The 16285-nt window shown below is 36.6% G+C and overlaps 1 protein-coding gene across 2 annotated transcripts in view; it reads right to left on the minus strand.

The window, feature by feature from the left end:
- The window catches only part of TTN (titin), a 59959-nt gene that overhangs the window by 11762 nt on the left and 31912 nt on the right, over positions 1-16285 (minus strand). The window contains exons 31-47 of one of the 2 annotated variants that reach the window (XM_026647621.1): positions 15905-16168; positions 15547-15807; positions 14870-15130; positions 14073-14336; positions 13715-13975; positions 13309-13569; positions 12149-12409; positions 11913-12054; positions 11659-11824; positions 10927-11158; positions 9825-10109; positions 9597-9722; positions 6339-6527; positions 5251-5625; positions 4049-4636; positions 1323-1844; positions 872-928 (exon numbers count right to left, since the gene is read on the minus strand). In XM_026647621.1, coding sequence (XP_026503406.1) covers positions 872-928; positions 1323-1844; positions 4049-4636; positions 5251-5625; positions 6339-6527; positions 9597-9722; positions 9825-10109; positions 10927-11158; positions 11659-11824; positions 11913-12054; positions 12149-12409; positions 13309-13569; positions 13715-13975; positions 14073-14336; positions 14870-15130; positions 15547-15807; positions 15905-16168 — 4515 coding nt within the window. The remainder of the gene's footprint in view (positions 1-871; positions 929-1322; positions 1845-4048; positions 4637-5250; positions 5626-6338; positions 6528-9596; positions 9723-9824; positions 10110-10926; positions 11159-11658; positions 11825-11912; positions 12055-12148; positions 12410-13308; positions 13570-13714; positions 13976-14072; positions 14337-14869; positions 15131-15546; positions 15808-15904; positions 16169-16285) is intronic. The other variant, XM_024204047.2, reaches the window with a different exon arrangement.

Below are 16285 nucleotides of genomic sequence, written 5' to 3' on the forward strand. Positions count from 1 at the left end.
TCTGTTCTTTCTTCAAACTGTGGCCATTTCTTCTTGAACAAGCAAAAATGAATTTCAAAATAACATGTTCCTAGGGGTGTATGGTTTTGCTGCCCGAAAAGCTTTGTGTCTTTTGTTGGCAAAGAAGAAAAATCTTACCTGACTTGCAGACAGTAGAATAAACGCCCTTTCTGATCCCTTTGATTATGGTAAAATGTTCAAACAATTGAGAAAAAATATTTTGAAAGATATATAAAAATGTAGCTGTAAGTAATTAGCTAAAATGAAATGAGAAGGCGTTTATTCGAACTAATACAGCCACTAACTTCACAACGTTATGCAAAAAAAGCAAGCAACATGGACCACATATGCTATCTGCAAGCCAGTGTAAGAAATGTATAGTGACGAATTAATGTATGTACATGAGGTGCGAGGATACAATGGGAATGTGTAGCTTTCACATGTCCTAAGTAACATTCATTTTCTATTATACTCCATCCTTTGAATGATTGTTAGGTTGCTTACTTGTTTAAAAATCATGTCATTAAGATTTTTATACCTTCGTTTTGATTTAAACCATCCCATGCACTAACAAGAGAGTTTAACAAATAAAAGCTTAAGCAGTAAACAGCTGCATAGCATGAAGTAGAAGTTAAAAGTACAGCTGCATAATTATAAATGTAAAGTTTTAAACTGATTTTAAAACTTAATCTTGTAATGTGGGTAACCCTTAGCATATTAAAACAAAACATGCAGCATATTCAAATATGCTCCAAAGTGTATTTTACTTTTCCTGTCATACGCTGTATGTAAGCAAATAAAAGTTTCTAACGATTTACTAATTTTTTATGCTAAATCAGTGCTTCAGCGTAACATCCATTTGTGACTGTACCTTTCACTTCCATTTCAATCTGTTTTTCTATCTTCTCTTGAATAACTTTTTCTGGAGCTAGAATAAAATAGAGATTATTGTGATCAATTAACGCATCAATTAATGGGTTGTGAGGTTGAAACTATGAATATCTGTTGCAATGATACAAAAAATCCACACACACATACATGAGTACATGCCAAAACAACTCAAACACCTGATAAATTTGACGAAACAGTGATCAGATGCTTCAAAACATATTTGTATTGTATACTTGTCTACAACTTTTATGATTTTTGCCTGTAATTTACCATGCCTTTAACATGCCTTAAAGACCAGGAGGCAAACATTCAACAATCCACAGATAAGTGACATTTTTCTTTCTTTATTGTTCCCATGGGCTGAATGTACTTGAATGCAATGATGGTATGCAAGAGGAATTTATGTTTGGAAAGAACATGCAGTTGCCAACCTGTCACTCTCAGATGAGTGCTGCACTCGGCTTGTCCTGCAGAGTTAACTATTCTGCACTTGTATATACCCCTCTGATCCTGAACAACTTTCAGTAATTTTAAACTGCACAGTGGCCCATCGTGTTTTAAGGAACATAATGCAGACTCCTCAACTATTAGCTGATTGTACAGCCAAATCACACAAGGAGTAGGCACACCCTTTATTACACAAAAGAGTGACACATCATCTCCTTCTTTTACAATAGTTTCTGGGAGCAGAGTTTCAAGAAATACTGGTACTTTGGCACCAGTTTCTATGATCTCTTCGCATGGCACGACATCAGGGTAGTAGTCTCCGTTCCTTTGTTTTTCAGTTCCTTGTGATCTTTGAGCTGAAGTGATTAACATGCTTGATGTTTCCTTTGAAGACTCTTCCTTAACTTCGGAGGTTGTTTGAATCTGAGACTCTTTGACTGTTTTAGTGCTTTTAGTATCTGAGTCAAGCGTAATTTTTGTTACTGCTTTGGCGTGTGCTTCTTTAGCTAGGTAAGAATAAAGTTAGGAAAAGCATTAGATTAGATGGTTGGCAGGAATAAAACACCCTTATACTTAGAGAAATAAAAATAAAGGGTTTAGTATGGAAAAGAAATGTTCAGCATGTTAGTGCTCAAACTAAAAATAAACTATGAAATATATGAGTTATGACACATTTAAGGGCTCTATTCATGCTAGGCTAAAGGAAGGTCCCAATTAAGTCAGTAGGATGTTTACCATTGAGTTAAGAGTAACTACGACTTGGTCTGTAATGAGTAACACAAGCAAGCACATCTTTAATTTTAATTAGGGTTGTCAAACTAATACAAATAATCGCAATTAATAGCAAGATTAAAAAATAGTTGTGATTAATCACAGTTTTAATCGCACTGCTAAACAATAGAATACCAATTTAAATTTATTGTAAATATTTTGGATGTTTTTCTACATTTTCAAATATATTGATTTCAGTTGCAACACAGAATACAAAGAGTACAGTGCTCACTTTATATTATTTGATTACAAATATTTGCACTGTAAAAAGATAATCTACAAATCAAGCATGAAAGAGCATATGAATGTTTAGCATATCTGGCACAAATACCTTGCAACACCGTCTATAAACATTGCCATGAAAACACCTATTCTCACTTTCAGGTGACATTGTAAATAAGAAGTGGGCATTATCTCCCGTAAATGTAAACTCACTGTCTTAGTGATTGGCTGAACAAGAAGTAGGACTGAGTGGACTTGTAGACTCTAGAGTTTTACATTGTTTTGTTTTTGAGTGCAGTTATATGAAAAAAAATAATTCTACATTTGTAAGTTGCACTTTCACAATAAAGAGATTGCACTACACTACTTGTATGAGGTGAACTGAAAAATACTATTAATTTTGTTTCTTTTTCACAGTGCAAATATTGGTAATAAAAATAATAATATAAAGTGAACACTGTACACTTTGTATTCTGTGTTGTAATTGAAATCAATATATTTGAAAATGTAGAAAAACATCAAAAATATTTATAATAAATTTAAATTGGTATTCTATTATTTAACAGTGCAATTGAAACTGTGATTAATCGTGACTTTTTAAATCTAGTTAATTTATTTTTGCATTAATTGCTTGTGATTGACAGCCCTAATTTAAATCAAAGGTATTTCCTTTGAATGTTGAAGGTAACTGCAGAAGATCATGTAGAGACAACACTTTACGTAGATTGACAGGAAAGAAAGGACTTAACTGGTGTGTAAGAGCCAGATAAATGGTGCATGGCAAATGACTTAATGTTCATGCTGCTGTTGCTCCTGCGTCATCTGAGTTCATAAAAGCAGCTATCACATTATCTAAGGTGAGCAGTGCCAAAGGAACAAGAGGCCCATTCTAGGTCTACAGGAGTCAAGGAAATCAATGTCTATACTCCAAAGATGTTATTACATGTGCAGAAACTGCTGATATTTTAATGCACCGGAGTAATGGCAAGGGGGAAAGGAATCCTACAAGTAAAAAACAACCCACAGGTGTGGAGGAAGACTGTGTAGGTCATTAATATAGTCTTGGGAAAGAGAGGCTCCTAAATCCAGTAGACAAGTGAGGAATTTATAGCACTGAACACAATGAAGAGACATGTTCAGGAGTAAAAAACAGACCTGTATTTAGGGTGTTTGAAGAAAACATGCAAATAAACTGCTTAAAATATTAACCCTTGCAAATATGTAGCACCTTCTGTGCCACTCAAGATGTGCAAACTGAAATGGCCTAGATTCTGGGTTAATTTGCTCATCTAACGTTCCCTCCTTTCCTTTATTTAAAAAGGAATTTATCTCTCAAATTCCAACTTCAGAAATCTGCATAAGTTGCAAAATTAAATTGGTTCCTTCTGTCCTGTTCTTTGTTTTGTTCCAGGTGGACTCTTCCCACCAAGTCAATGTCTCACTGCATATCTGTGGCTTAAATTGATAAATTGATGAGTAGAAATTCCATTTGGCTGCAACTTGCTGAGAACAGCCATGATGCACTTCTCAAGCAAGCTATAAAACTCTCTGCCTGGTGCTGCAAAAGACATTTATGAATAGAGTCCTAAATGTGAAAAAGAACTTAAAATACAGCTTTCTAAATTAAATACTAGTGTTAGGAAATGTGAGTGAGCTATTCGCAGAGATGATTAGGTTGAAATGAGATAAGTCATAATGTTAAAAATCAAATATCCACCTTCTACTGTTAGTACAGCAGCGGTTGTCGTCTCTCCATGATCATTATGCACAGTGCATCTGTACAGTCCTTGATCTAACAGTTGGACATTTATAATTGTGAGTAATAGGACAGTTCCATTTTGTGATAGCTTCACTCGTTTGGACTCTTTTATCCTTTCACCTTCATGGGTCCACAGAACCTCTAAAAAGTGTTCGCTTTCTAAAGCACAAATGAACTGCGCGGTATCGCCAAATTTCACAGTTTGGTCACGGAGTTTCAGGAGAATATTTGGGGAAGCCTCTCTCATTTCCTGAACAGCAGCAGCGGATACTTTCATTGTGCTTTGTGATGTTTGTGAAAGGACTGTTGTATGGAAGGTTTCTGTTTCTTTCACTGATGTAGCTTTCATGGTTAAACTTTCTGATAGAGTTTCCAAAACCTGCACACCAAGTTGGTACGATGGTTCTTGCACTGTTTTAATTTCTTTTTTATAAGCCTGTGTCTCCTTCTTTGCGAAAGGGGAAGCAACATGAACTTCTGATATTGCCTGTGACTGGATAGACTCTTTTACATCTTTCCCAGAACTTTGCCTATCTATGGCTTGCACTGTGTAATCAAGTAACAAAAAAATAACAATATTAACAACTAACATACTTTAATGGGCCAACATAAGAACAAAATAAAATGGTATGGATAATGAGTATGAAAGATATCTTCATGGGAAAATTCAGCATGCCAGATGCATTATGCTCTTGACACAAAAGAAAATTCATTCACGTAGATGAATGGAAAATGACTTGTACTCATGCAGTTGATACACAGCTAATGTTCGTCTCTTCTTTTCACTGAAGCTGTCCATTCCAATATCAAATAATCTGTTATGATACTCTTTAAGGATGTATTTTCTGCTAGCTTTTACAGCCGAGTGTAGAGCATATGAGACAATGGTGTGACTATCACCAGCTCTCTGGTTTAAAGTGTGTACGTGCGTAGTTTAATAAAAGGTCTATATTTTCTATATATAGGACACAGTTTTGTGAGATTTTAAATTATATGACATTTTAAAGTAGAGGAAATGACAGTGGTTTGTTGGTTACAGCTAATACTACCAACATTAGTGAACTAGCTGCTAACTAAAAGGTGTGAAAAGAGGAAAGGTGGTAATTAGTAACAGTGGTATACAACAAACTGAATCCCTTTGAACAAAAATGGGGCTTTACCTTCGGCAGTCACTGTAAGTGTAGCTGTGCAAGTTGCTTCTCCAGCACTATTTCCTGCTTTGCAAGAGTATTGGCCAGCGTGCTCTAAAAAAGCATCTACTATTATCAGCATAGCTGTGCCTGTAGACTCATCAAAATGGAAAACTATATCTTTTGTTGGCAACATTGGCTGTAGGTTATGAAACCATTGGATTTCTGGTTTTGGCCTGCCAGAGACCCTGGCTTGAAATCTGACTGATTCCCCGCTGCATACCCTGCAGCTTGAAATAGGCTGGATAAAGGTGGGCCTTTGGCCAACAGGCTCCTTCTTAAGTGAAACTGATGAAGAAACATGCCATTGGGACTTTGATGTAACTTCTTCAACCTTTTTAAATCCTGAAAAGAAGCATGTCAACTTTTAATTTCTTACCCTACGCTACAATCAAAGTTCTCTCTCTCGTAATTTTTTTTTCTTTTTGGCCTGGCAATTTTACAATATGAATCACTAATTCCATAGTTTACAAATTATGTTGCAAAAATAAAAATAAATATATTTCTGGTTAAATAACACTAAGAACCACAAGATTAAAATAACAAACCCTCTAGACCAATTTCTGTTCTGAAATTTGTGATCAATATTTTCAGAATGCATAATAGTGCAAATTTATTTTCTCATTTGCAAAAATCTGGGGCACGCCCTTGTTTAAGATTTTCTAATGTTTCTTAAATGAAAACATTTAATCAATACCAAAACTCTTTAGAGATCTTTACAAGGCAAAGGCTTGTTAACGGAATAAAAATCTGTTTAATAGACTTAGGTTAGGGACAAGGATTCTACCTTGTTTGAGGCATGCTGGATGCTGCTAATGAAAAGAATTGAAAGGTGAAGTGCATGAAATGTTGAAAAACTGTGAAACAAACTTCACTGTGCATGACCTATGTCTTGGAGATGCAAGTGGATGTTGTGGACATTGCAAGATGATACTGATTAATTGAATTAAAAGACATGACATGACATGACAGTGACTCACATATATTTATTAATGAATATTAGTATGGGCACACAACCTATTTTAAAACATTATTTCTTTTTTAATTGCACATTGTACCTTCCAACTTCAAGTTAGCAGTACTTGTCACTTGGCCTATAGAATTACTAGCAACAAATGTATAAATTCCTTCATCTTCTGGATAGGCTTCTGAAATCTCCAGCTGGCAAGTGTCTTCAAAATGAGTCATTCTAAAGAAACGGGATGGCTTGATCTCCTTATCTTTACAATACCAAGAGATTTTCAGATCTGATCAAGTAAAATAAAAAAAGAAATGTAAGATTAAGATACAATGTCTGTAGGTAAATACTTTAAAAATACACAAAGTAGAAATCACTTATATCACAGCTTTTTGAAGTTGAATATATAATGTACAATAAGACTAGTTTAAAGACATGTAGCTTATTGGTTAGTTTATATTTCCGGCTTGGTAGTATGTAGGAGGGAAAACTTATTTTGTTACTCCTACATTCAGTGATTAACTGGAAATCTCGCTCTCTCTTTCTCATTCTTGATATCTTTGAAATAGCAGAGGCAGAGTAGGCTTTCAACATTGTCAGTGAGCATGAAAAATGAAAGATCCCAGCGACTATAACTTGGCATCATATTTTAAGTAGAAATCTCCATTGAGAATTCATCTGGGAGGGTAGGTGAAGAAATATGGAAGGATCAGCTCAGATGCGGGAGCTCAGCTGATGGCTGTAGGAGCATGAGGGAGAGCAGAGGTGCTGTACATGGGAGGAGGGTAGCATGGAGTCTGTGCCTGGGAGCCAGGCAAAGAGGTCTGGTGGCTGCTGGAGGTGACTGAGAAGGGGAGGAGTTGGATACTGGCATAGGGAAGGAGCAGAGGAAGTTGTAGGGAGTCCATTTCCCTTTCATTTCCAAGCATGCTCCATTTTGCAGAATCTGATGCATGCTAAGACACATGAATATAGGTGGCTCTTTAGGGCTGCATCAACAGTATCCCAGATAATTTCCCTGTATTTTGTTTTTTTTAAAAAGTGCTGCAGCTATTAATTATTATTATTACTGGAGAACTGATTTTATTTTATATTTATCTTAAATCTCAAATTCTCATTTAAAACTGATCATCTAGTAGGCTACAAAATGACTGAGCTGATCCCAACAATTCAAACAAATTACAATAGTAATCTGTTCTCTGAGGAGGGGAGTGCATGGCTTATTTTTCTATCTGAGTTCTGAGAAACCTCCAGTTTTTCATATCCCTAATCCTCTAGACCTTAGGGCCAGATCCTCAGCTGGTGGAAATCATCGTAGCTGAGGATCTATTTTAGTTGTACTGGCCTGTGTGAAGCTTTTTAATGCCAGTCCTTAACTGGCAAGAAAGATCACCGTTGAGTCCAGTGAGATACCTTCTTGTCTAATGCATGAAGCCTGCTGTTTTTCCCAGATCTTATAAACCTTGCCAGCTTGGGGAAGAAGAGGCCAGCACCAGTCATCAAACCTGGCAGTGAACTACATCACTAACCACACTGATCTGGCATATACAAAGTATTTTAATTGTTTTTGCTGCTGTCATTGTAATAAAGATACAATGTTTTCAGGAAACAGTACTGTAGTGTACACAATTTGAAAATATATTTTCAATGCTAGTATATTAGCTAAGCTAATATAAAATATTTTCATGCTATATTTGAGAAATATCCAAATTCATTCATATACAATACAAAAAGAATGAGAACTGCAAGGACAACTCCCCATGTGCTGTGCTGCAAATGTACCTCTCAGTCATCAACATGCACATAAAGATAGTATACACACACACACACACACACACACACACACACACACAATTGTGGCATGCTTTGTGTAGCTGTAATTAAGATGTCAGTTCCAGTATAAACTCCCATGTGTATTTTCTGAGTCTTACCACAATTTTTATCATGGAAGCAGATTTGTTTTCTAATCTTTTTCCAACTCAAGAATTGCATTTTTAAGTGACAGGAATGCAAAAAGAGTAGATGCTACTCATTTCATGCACATTTTTGCATTTCTGTAACTCAAAAATGATTTAAATCTGGACTTTGGTCCAGGGGTTCTCAACCTTTTTCTTTCTGAGCCCCTCCCCCTCACATGCTATAAAAACTCCACGGCCCACCAGTGCTACAATAACTGGTTTTCTGCATATAAAAGCCAGGGGCAGCATTTGGGTGTAGCAAGCAGGGCAGTTGTGTGGGACCCCATGCCACAGGGGTCCCTGCAAAGCTAAGTGGCTCAGGCTTCGGCTTCAGCCCCAGGTGGCAGGGCTGGGAGCCTCGTCCTTGACCCCTACCCAGTGGGGCTTCAGCTTTGTGCCCTGGGCCCCAGCAAGTCTAACACTTCTGTGCTTGGCGGCTCCCTGAAACCTGCTTACGGCCCCCCAAAAGGCCCTGGACCCCTGCTTGAGAACTACTGCTATAATCTACTGTAAACTCTTTGGGACAGGGACTGAATCTTATACTGTTTTATGCTAGGCACTAGGTATCTCTACAGTAATATGTGAATGTTTTATTATTATTATTAATAGTTCCCAAGACTGTGTGGGGTAATAATAATAATAATAATAATACTGCAGTTTAATTTAACAAACTAGCTACTACGGTGTCATGGGCAAAAATGTTAGTTATAAGATGGTATTTATTTAATTAAAACATGGTAAATTTATATAAGGAAAGTCTATTTTGAATAAGCGTAAATTAAAAAAAACCTCTGATGCTGGGATAAAACAAAAATGCTAATTTTCATATAATATTTTTAGTGTAATGTTTCCATGAATGGTACTGAAAATGGTACATCCTGGGGATATTAAGGGTTTCAGGGTGAAAGTCAGGGCAGATTTTTGACCTGTATCTTTTTAAAATGGTGTGTCAGTAGGTGGCACCAGAAGGTTTGCTCATTGTTCATGCTCATTTATAGGACAATGCTTTCCTCAGCATTGCAGTTAGGGCTTCAAAGCTCTGCCATATCACTGCACTGACAGTTTTAAATGTCATGTAGCAGTCAGTACTCTGAAAAGCATTACAAAGGTTCACATCTGATTAAAAATGTCAGAACTACTGAGCCCATGACCACCCATTAAAACACTGCTTAGCTTTAGGGGACTCTTAAATTTCATGTCTGCTGGCAGATATGAGATAGTTTTTTAAATTGCTAGCTGCCAGTCAATTATACAGCCATCACTGTACTTCGTACATATATCTGATAGTTACACAATCCTCATAAAGGCAGATTTCAGCTCATATGCTATTAGATTTGCTTTGAGTATCAGCTGAACAATTCTGATATAACAAAAATTGTATACGATTTCATTAAACTAACCTGTCCCTGTAACTCTGCACTGAAAACAAGCAGATTGTCCCTCAGAAGTAACAACATCTCGAAGTGGTGTTATAAGAGTAGGTGGATAAACTGGCACTTCTAGATCAGGAGAAACAACTTCCGGGACTAAAGGAAGAGACCAAAAGTTTAGACCGCATGGAAGACAACACATCACAAAATATTGACAATACCATTTCAAATACACTTTAAGGAACTTGGGAAACTTACCTTCCACTGAAAGTGAAGCTGAAGTAGTGGCAGCTCCATAGTCATTCTTTGCTTCACATGTGTAAACTGCTGCATCTTCAGGGAAAGTCTCAATCAACAATAGAGTGTATTCTTGTGCGTCATGAAGAAACTTGCATTTAAAGCCTGCAGAAAGCTGCTGCTCATCTTTATACCAGGAAATTTTGGGCTGGGGTCTACCTGATATTATAGCACAAAAGCGGGCAGGTTTACCAGATTCCACGGTGGTGGGCTGAAGCTCCTGAATAATATGGGGTGGCTCTGGAGCTGCAGATTAAAAAAAAAAAGGGATCTAAATATGTGTTGCTTATTGAAATTATTAAAAATTTAGTAAGATCTCTTACTCTGCCAAACAAAAATACTATTGTCAAGTGGTCAGAATCCACAATCCTTATTCATGCAAAGTTCCCAGTGACTGAGGATCCAGTTTAGTATTTCTCACACAACAAAGTCTTCCCTTCACTTGACTGGGGGATTTTCTTGGTCAAGGAATACTGAACTGGGACTGGAATAAAGGCGAGTCAAGAAAAAATGTTTTAAAACAAATAGCTGTTTTAGTGTATAAGATTTTTTGAAAGATGAAATTGTAAAAAACATCTCTGAAAACTGTTAGGTTGATCCTTCCAATACTAAATATTTGGGATATCACAGTTAAGGGACTACTGCTTTATTTACTTTACTTGGAAGTAAAAGGATTTACTGGCTTAGGTAGATGCAGAGATAAAAAGTGCTATAACATTTTAATCAGTTATCCATTTCAATGGAAAGAGTGGACAAGAAGCAGTTATGTAGCACAAGCAGCCCCAACTGTTCCAGGGGTCTCTCTCTGAAGTTATCCCAAGTTTACAGTATTATAACGTCAACAAGTTTTCACAGAGATACAGAAAACACAGGATAGGAAATGCAATGATGAGCAAAATGAATGTCCATGCATACTATTAGAGACACAAAGTGGGTGAAGTAACATTTTTGTCTCTGTCTCACCAACAGAATTTGGTCCAATAAAAGATATTACCTCACCTACCTTCTCTCTCTAATATTCTGGGACCAAACATGGCTACAACAATATTGCAAACATACATACCATTAACATAGAGAATAATAGAGCTTCTGTTTCTTCCTGCTACAAAGGTGTATTCCCCAGCATCTCTGTATCTTGTTTCAGTGATGCTCATCTGGTGGATTCGTCTTTCCACAACATATCGATATCTTTCCTCAATCTGGAAATTGATCTCAATGCCATCCTTATACCAGCGAGCATCAACATCATCTTCGTTGACTTCAAATTCAACTACAGCTCGTTGTCTTTCAATGACCTTTTATCAAGTAGGATAAATATTACAAATAGCACCTGCTTTTACAGCTGCCCTCCTGCTTCACTAAACCTTAAGGGGGAAAACTCAGGAGGCTCTGAATTGTGTCTCTGTAGCAGGACACAGGATGTCCTACTACTTAGTGCACCAACTCAAAGTAACTATATAGGCCTGAGAGCTGCAGATGTGCTCTCCTTCTCCCACTTATTAATGTCCTATTTGGATCAATAAGAAGAAAGTTACCTATCTGGTGAGAAGTAGGTGTCTTTAGAATCCCTAAGGCCTATACCATGGTAATGGGGATGGCCCATCAGAACATGGTGGGAGGCCCCAACTGCACGACTATTGCTGTTTTTTTTTTGTGGGGGGGAGGGGGCGATTATCTCAAATAGTTTAGGTACGCTCTTACCCAGGCTCAATATATCCCATTCATTAGCTATTGCTCCTTCAAATGATAAAACAACAGAACTATCAAGAATTTATTCCCTTTGTATATACTGTACCTGAACATCTTTATGCACACTTCTGATACGAATATCACGACCTTCCACAACTAAGTTAGCACTGGACATGTTTCCTCCTGCTACTACAGTGTACTGTCCAGCATCAGACATCTTTGTGGAAGGAATGAGGAGGCGATGGACAAATCTCTCCCTCTGAACTTTCACTCTAAAGACAACAGAAAGACAATGAACAGAGCTATTTTTCTGAAAAAATATAAGGAATACTAGGGTCTTGTTCTGGAGAAAAAGATTACCTGTCACCAAGCTGGAGTTCCTGGCCATCCTTCATCCACTGCACTGAAATGTCAGGTTCTGAGATTTCACATTCAAAAATGGCTCGTTTCTTCTCTACAACCTTAATGTCTTTAATGTGCTTCCTAAATTCAATGTGACGAGCTAGGGAAATACCATGGATATACGATGAGTGCTGTAAACATATATCAGGAGGGCCATTACATTCCTTAAATATACAGACTATGAAAACAAATACCTTCCACATATAAAGTGGCTGATGAAACAGCTTTCCCAGCAACAAAACTGTATTCTGCAGCATCACCAAAGTGGACATTCCTTATGGCAAGAGAATGTGTAAGCTTTTTAGTTCTTATCTGGCACCTGTCAGTTGATTTTATCTCCACCCCATTCTTTAACCACTTGTATGTGATGCCTTCGTAGTTGACAGTTACTTCAAATGTTATTGTATCTTTCTCTTCAGCATTGATGTCTTTCAGCATGGATGTAATCAAGATAGCTAAAAGAAAAGAAATAGCCATATGATTTAAGAATGTGTCTTAACAGGAACCTGAATTGCTTCACAATTCTTTCATCAGATTGCATTAAGACTAAGGTCCTTCCCTCATTGGTTTTGCAAAATATTATAAAATAAGCCATTACTTGAAAACTGGGCTTCTTGCATTTAGCACAAAAATTACCAAAAAGAGAGTGTCCTTTTCAGCATTTTATTTGGAACTTACTACTTTTTAATAAGTGTATTTGTTTTTTATCACATATTGTTGTGAAATCAGTAAGGAAAAATATAAAACCAATGGAAAGCTCATAGATACAAAGTGACCTGAATAATCTTATTTTCTGGAACAAAAAAAAAGTTTTAAACTCAAAAAACAAACAAACGCCAAAAACAAACTATATCACTCTGTAGTTGTATAGGGCCTTTCATTCAAGGATCTCAAAATAATTTAGAAAAGGGAATATTCTCATTTTATAGATGGTGAAACTGAGGCACAGAGCAGCTAAATGACTTGTGCAATGTCAAAGTGACATTCTGTGTCAGAGTCAAGATTTGAGAATCGAATCTAGGAATAACATTTTCAAAAGTTTCTAAATGATTTAGGAGCCTAAGTCCCATTTTCAAAATGTGATCTAGCCACTTAGAAGCCTAAGCCTTAATAAAAGTCAAAGGGACTTTGAGCTCATAAGTGCCTAAATCTCTTTTGAAAATGGGATTTAGGCTCCTTAGGTACTTCTTTTGAGAATTTTACCCCATGTCTCCTGATTCCCATATTCCCGCTCTAACCAGTAGATGGGGTATGTTTCAGTTTATATTGAACACAAAGAAGCTTTAATCATATATTAATATCATAACTATTTTGGTAATAGAAAACACTTTGGTTAATTTTTATTTTCACTTACGGTTCACTGTCAGAGTTGCACTGACTCTGTCATTCCCACAGACAAATGTATATTCTGCAGAATCTTCACTGCTTGTGTTAATGATATTGAGCTGATGGAGTTTCCCCTGAACCACTATTTTAAACTTTTGACTCATTTCAATTTCCACACCATTTTTTAGCCATACAGCAGGTACATTGAAATGAGATACTTCACACTGAAAGGAGGCAGTTTTGGTCTCAGGAACCTCAATATTTTTCATGGTCTTTGTAATATGTACGGCTATGAAAAAACAAGAGAATGAAAAAAAATCAGATAGTATTGTCTTTTAAATTCTGTTTATAAAATTGGAAATGCAAAGAGTAACAGATCATCCTGTGTAAGGACTAATTATAATACATGAGCTAGTGTGGCATGAAATACTTACTTTCCACAAACAGCTTTGCTTTGCACTCCAGTCGTCCTACTACAGCTGTGTATTCTCCAGCATCAGAGGGAGATATATTCTGCAACATCAGCTTGTGAACTTTCCTTTGAGAGATCATACTGTACTTGTCACTTGACTTAATCTCAACATTTTTGTGGAACCATTTGATCGGTATGGTATCATGGGAAACACTCAATTCAAAGGAAACAGTGGCATTTTCCAAAGCAGTCACATCCTTTGGCTTTTTGATTATCTTAACAGCTTAAGGAAGAGAATTACAACAGTTTATTCATACTTGTGATTTAAATTTTAAATCAGTCATTAGACTAATTGCTGAAATGATCACAAATTGACTTACTTTCAACGTGGAGTCTGGCACTGGCACCTAACCTTCCAAGCTTAAAATTGTAAATGGACTCATCAGTGATAACACAATTTTTCACTTGCAGTGTGTAAACAGTTCCCTTCACTGTAATCTCATATTTGTCATCTGATTTAAGTTCAATGCCGTTTTTGATCCACTGAACTCCTTTAACATCAGGATGGGTAAGTTCCACAGAAAAAACTGCATCTTGTGTTTCTGTTACAGTTAGGTTCTTTAGTGTCTTCTTTATTTTAACAGCTAGAAAAACAATTACCAATAAAGCTGAAAAAGCAAACTGAAACTCAAAGAAAGTTAAATATTGTCATTTTACAAAACATGTTATGATCCACTTTTATTTTAAGATCCAAAGACATACACTTTATACACATATCATGGTCACCAACCCCCCCCCCCCACCAGACACACAAAAAACCCCAAAACAAAACAGCATTTCCCAGCAGCTATCAGTATCTAAGATTAACATAGTTTTTCTGTATTTAAAATGCTACTACACAATTGGCAAATGTTGACTTTTTAATGGTTTACAGCATACACTGAATATGTTTTTATCAAAATATTATGTTAAATTCTAACATGGAATATCCAAAAATTGTATCCATTTATTGCCTCAAACATCATGCATTTTAAATACAAAAGACAGTTGCTAAGAATGATGATATATATCATACTTAGTTTTATTTTGTGTCTTAGGACCTGAGCCAAAGGACATTGACCTCAATGATCTTTGAATCAAGCCCTTAAAAGTATCAAATCAGGATAGAATTACTGACCTTCAACCTTCAATTTGGCAGATGTTTTTGAGGATGCCACTTTGTAGGTATATTCACCCATATCATCTAGCTTGGTGACTGGAATATTAAGTCTCCTCTTTAAACCATCTGATTCGCTTCGGAGGTGATCGGTCATAGATAATGGTTTACCATCCTTCAACCACTGGCCATCAGAATCAGGATTTGCCACCTCACATTCAAAAACAGCTTCTTGGGATTCAGCCACTGTTAGATCTGTGAGAGGCTTTGCAATGGCACCACCTGTTGGGAAGCAAAAGCATGAGTTATTTGTTCAGTGTTTCAGCTGTCTCATTAGATTATTTTTTCCCCTATACTGAAATGCAGCTTTGCTGAAATCCACTGCCTACACAGATTCTGAGGACAACATACTGCCTTCATTTGTGCATCATTCTACATTATGGCCCCGATTTATCAAAGCATTTAAACACCCACTTAAGAGTTGCTGAATCAAAGCCGAGAAGAGAACAGAAAAAATAAGATAGAGAAGGAGAGACAAACCTCAGGAAAAAGAAGAGAAAAGAAAAAAGAGTGGAGAAAGGTATAGCAAGAGCAAAATTGCCAGGTGCTGTTTCAAAATATGTAAATTGCTTATTACATTGGGCACATTTTTTTTTAAAATCAAAGTGAGACACTTTTTGGGATTTAAGCCTACTAACCTGCTACTATAAGCTTCCCAGATGTTTTCTTTTCTCCAGCGTAAAATGTGTATTCACCTTCATCATCTTTCATCATGTTGACCACTGTCAATTTATATATTTTGCCACGTGCTTCGATTTTGTATTTAGGACTAGGCTTGAGCTCTTGGTCTTTGAAGTGCCATAAAACATCAATACCTGCATGAGATAGCTCAACCTCAAAGGATACATTCTGAGTTTCAGTGCATGTGATGTCATGAAGGCCTCTAATAATCTGAATTTCTGTAAAACAAGTTCATTAGAAATATTAGTCACGACCACTTTGTTATATTAGCAAGCAATATTTTAGGAACTACTGTGCATCTTAATGAATACCTACTTTCTACTGTAAGATTGCAATTGGTTTCAACTTTGCCAACCATCAATTTGTATTGTCCTTCATCTGATGCATAGGTCCTGGTAAGCACTAGCCTTTGTTTAGTGCCTTTGCAGACAGCTTGTATACGGTCATCAGGCTTTATCTGTTGATCGTTTAGGTACCATTTGGATGAAGACACATCAGGGACTGAAACTTTGCATTCAAAGACAGCTTTTGTTCCTTCAATAGTGTGAACATCTTTTAGTGGAACCACTATGTCTACACCTGGCAAGTCACAAAAATATTAATGTAACCCCCCCCTTAAATTAACAAGAAATAAAGCAAACAAATGACCACCCATGCCTTTGAAAAAACATTGGACTGGCTAACAATAGTCACTTA

The sequence above is a fragment of the Terrapene carolina genome, unplaced genomic scaffold, assembly GCF_002925995.2.
Source record: "Terrapene carolina triunguis isolate 2854851 unplaced genomic scaffold, T_m_triunguis-2.0 Scaffold62, whole genome shotgun sequence".
Lineage (NCBI taxonomy): Eukaryota > Metazoa > Chordata > Testudines > Emydidae > Terrapene > Terrapene triunguis.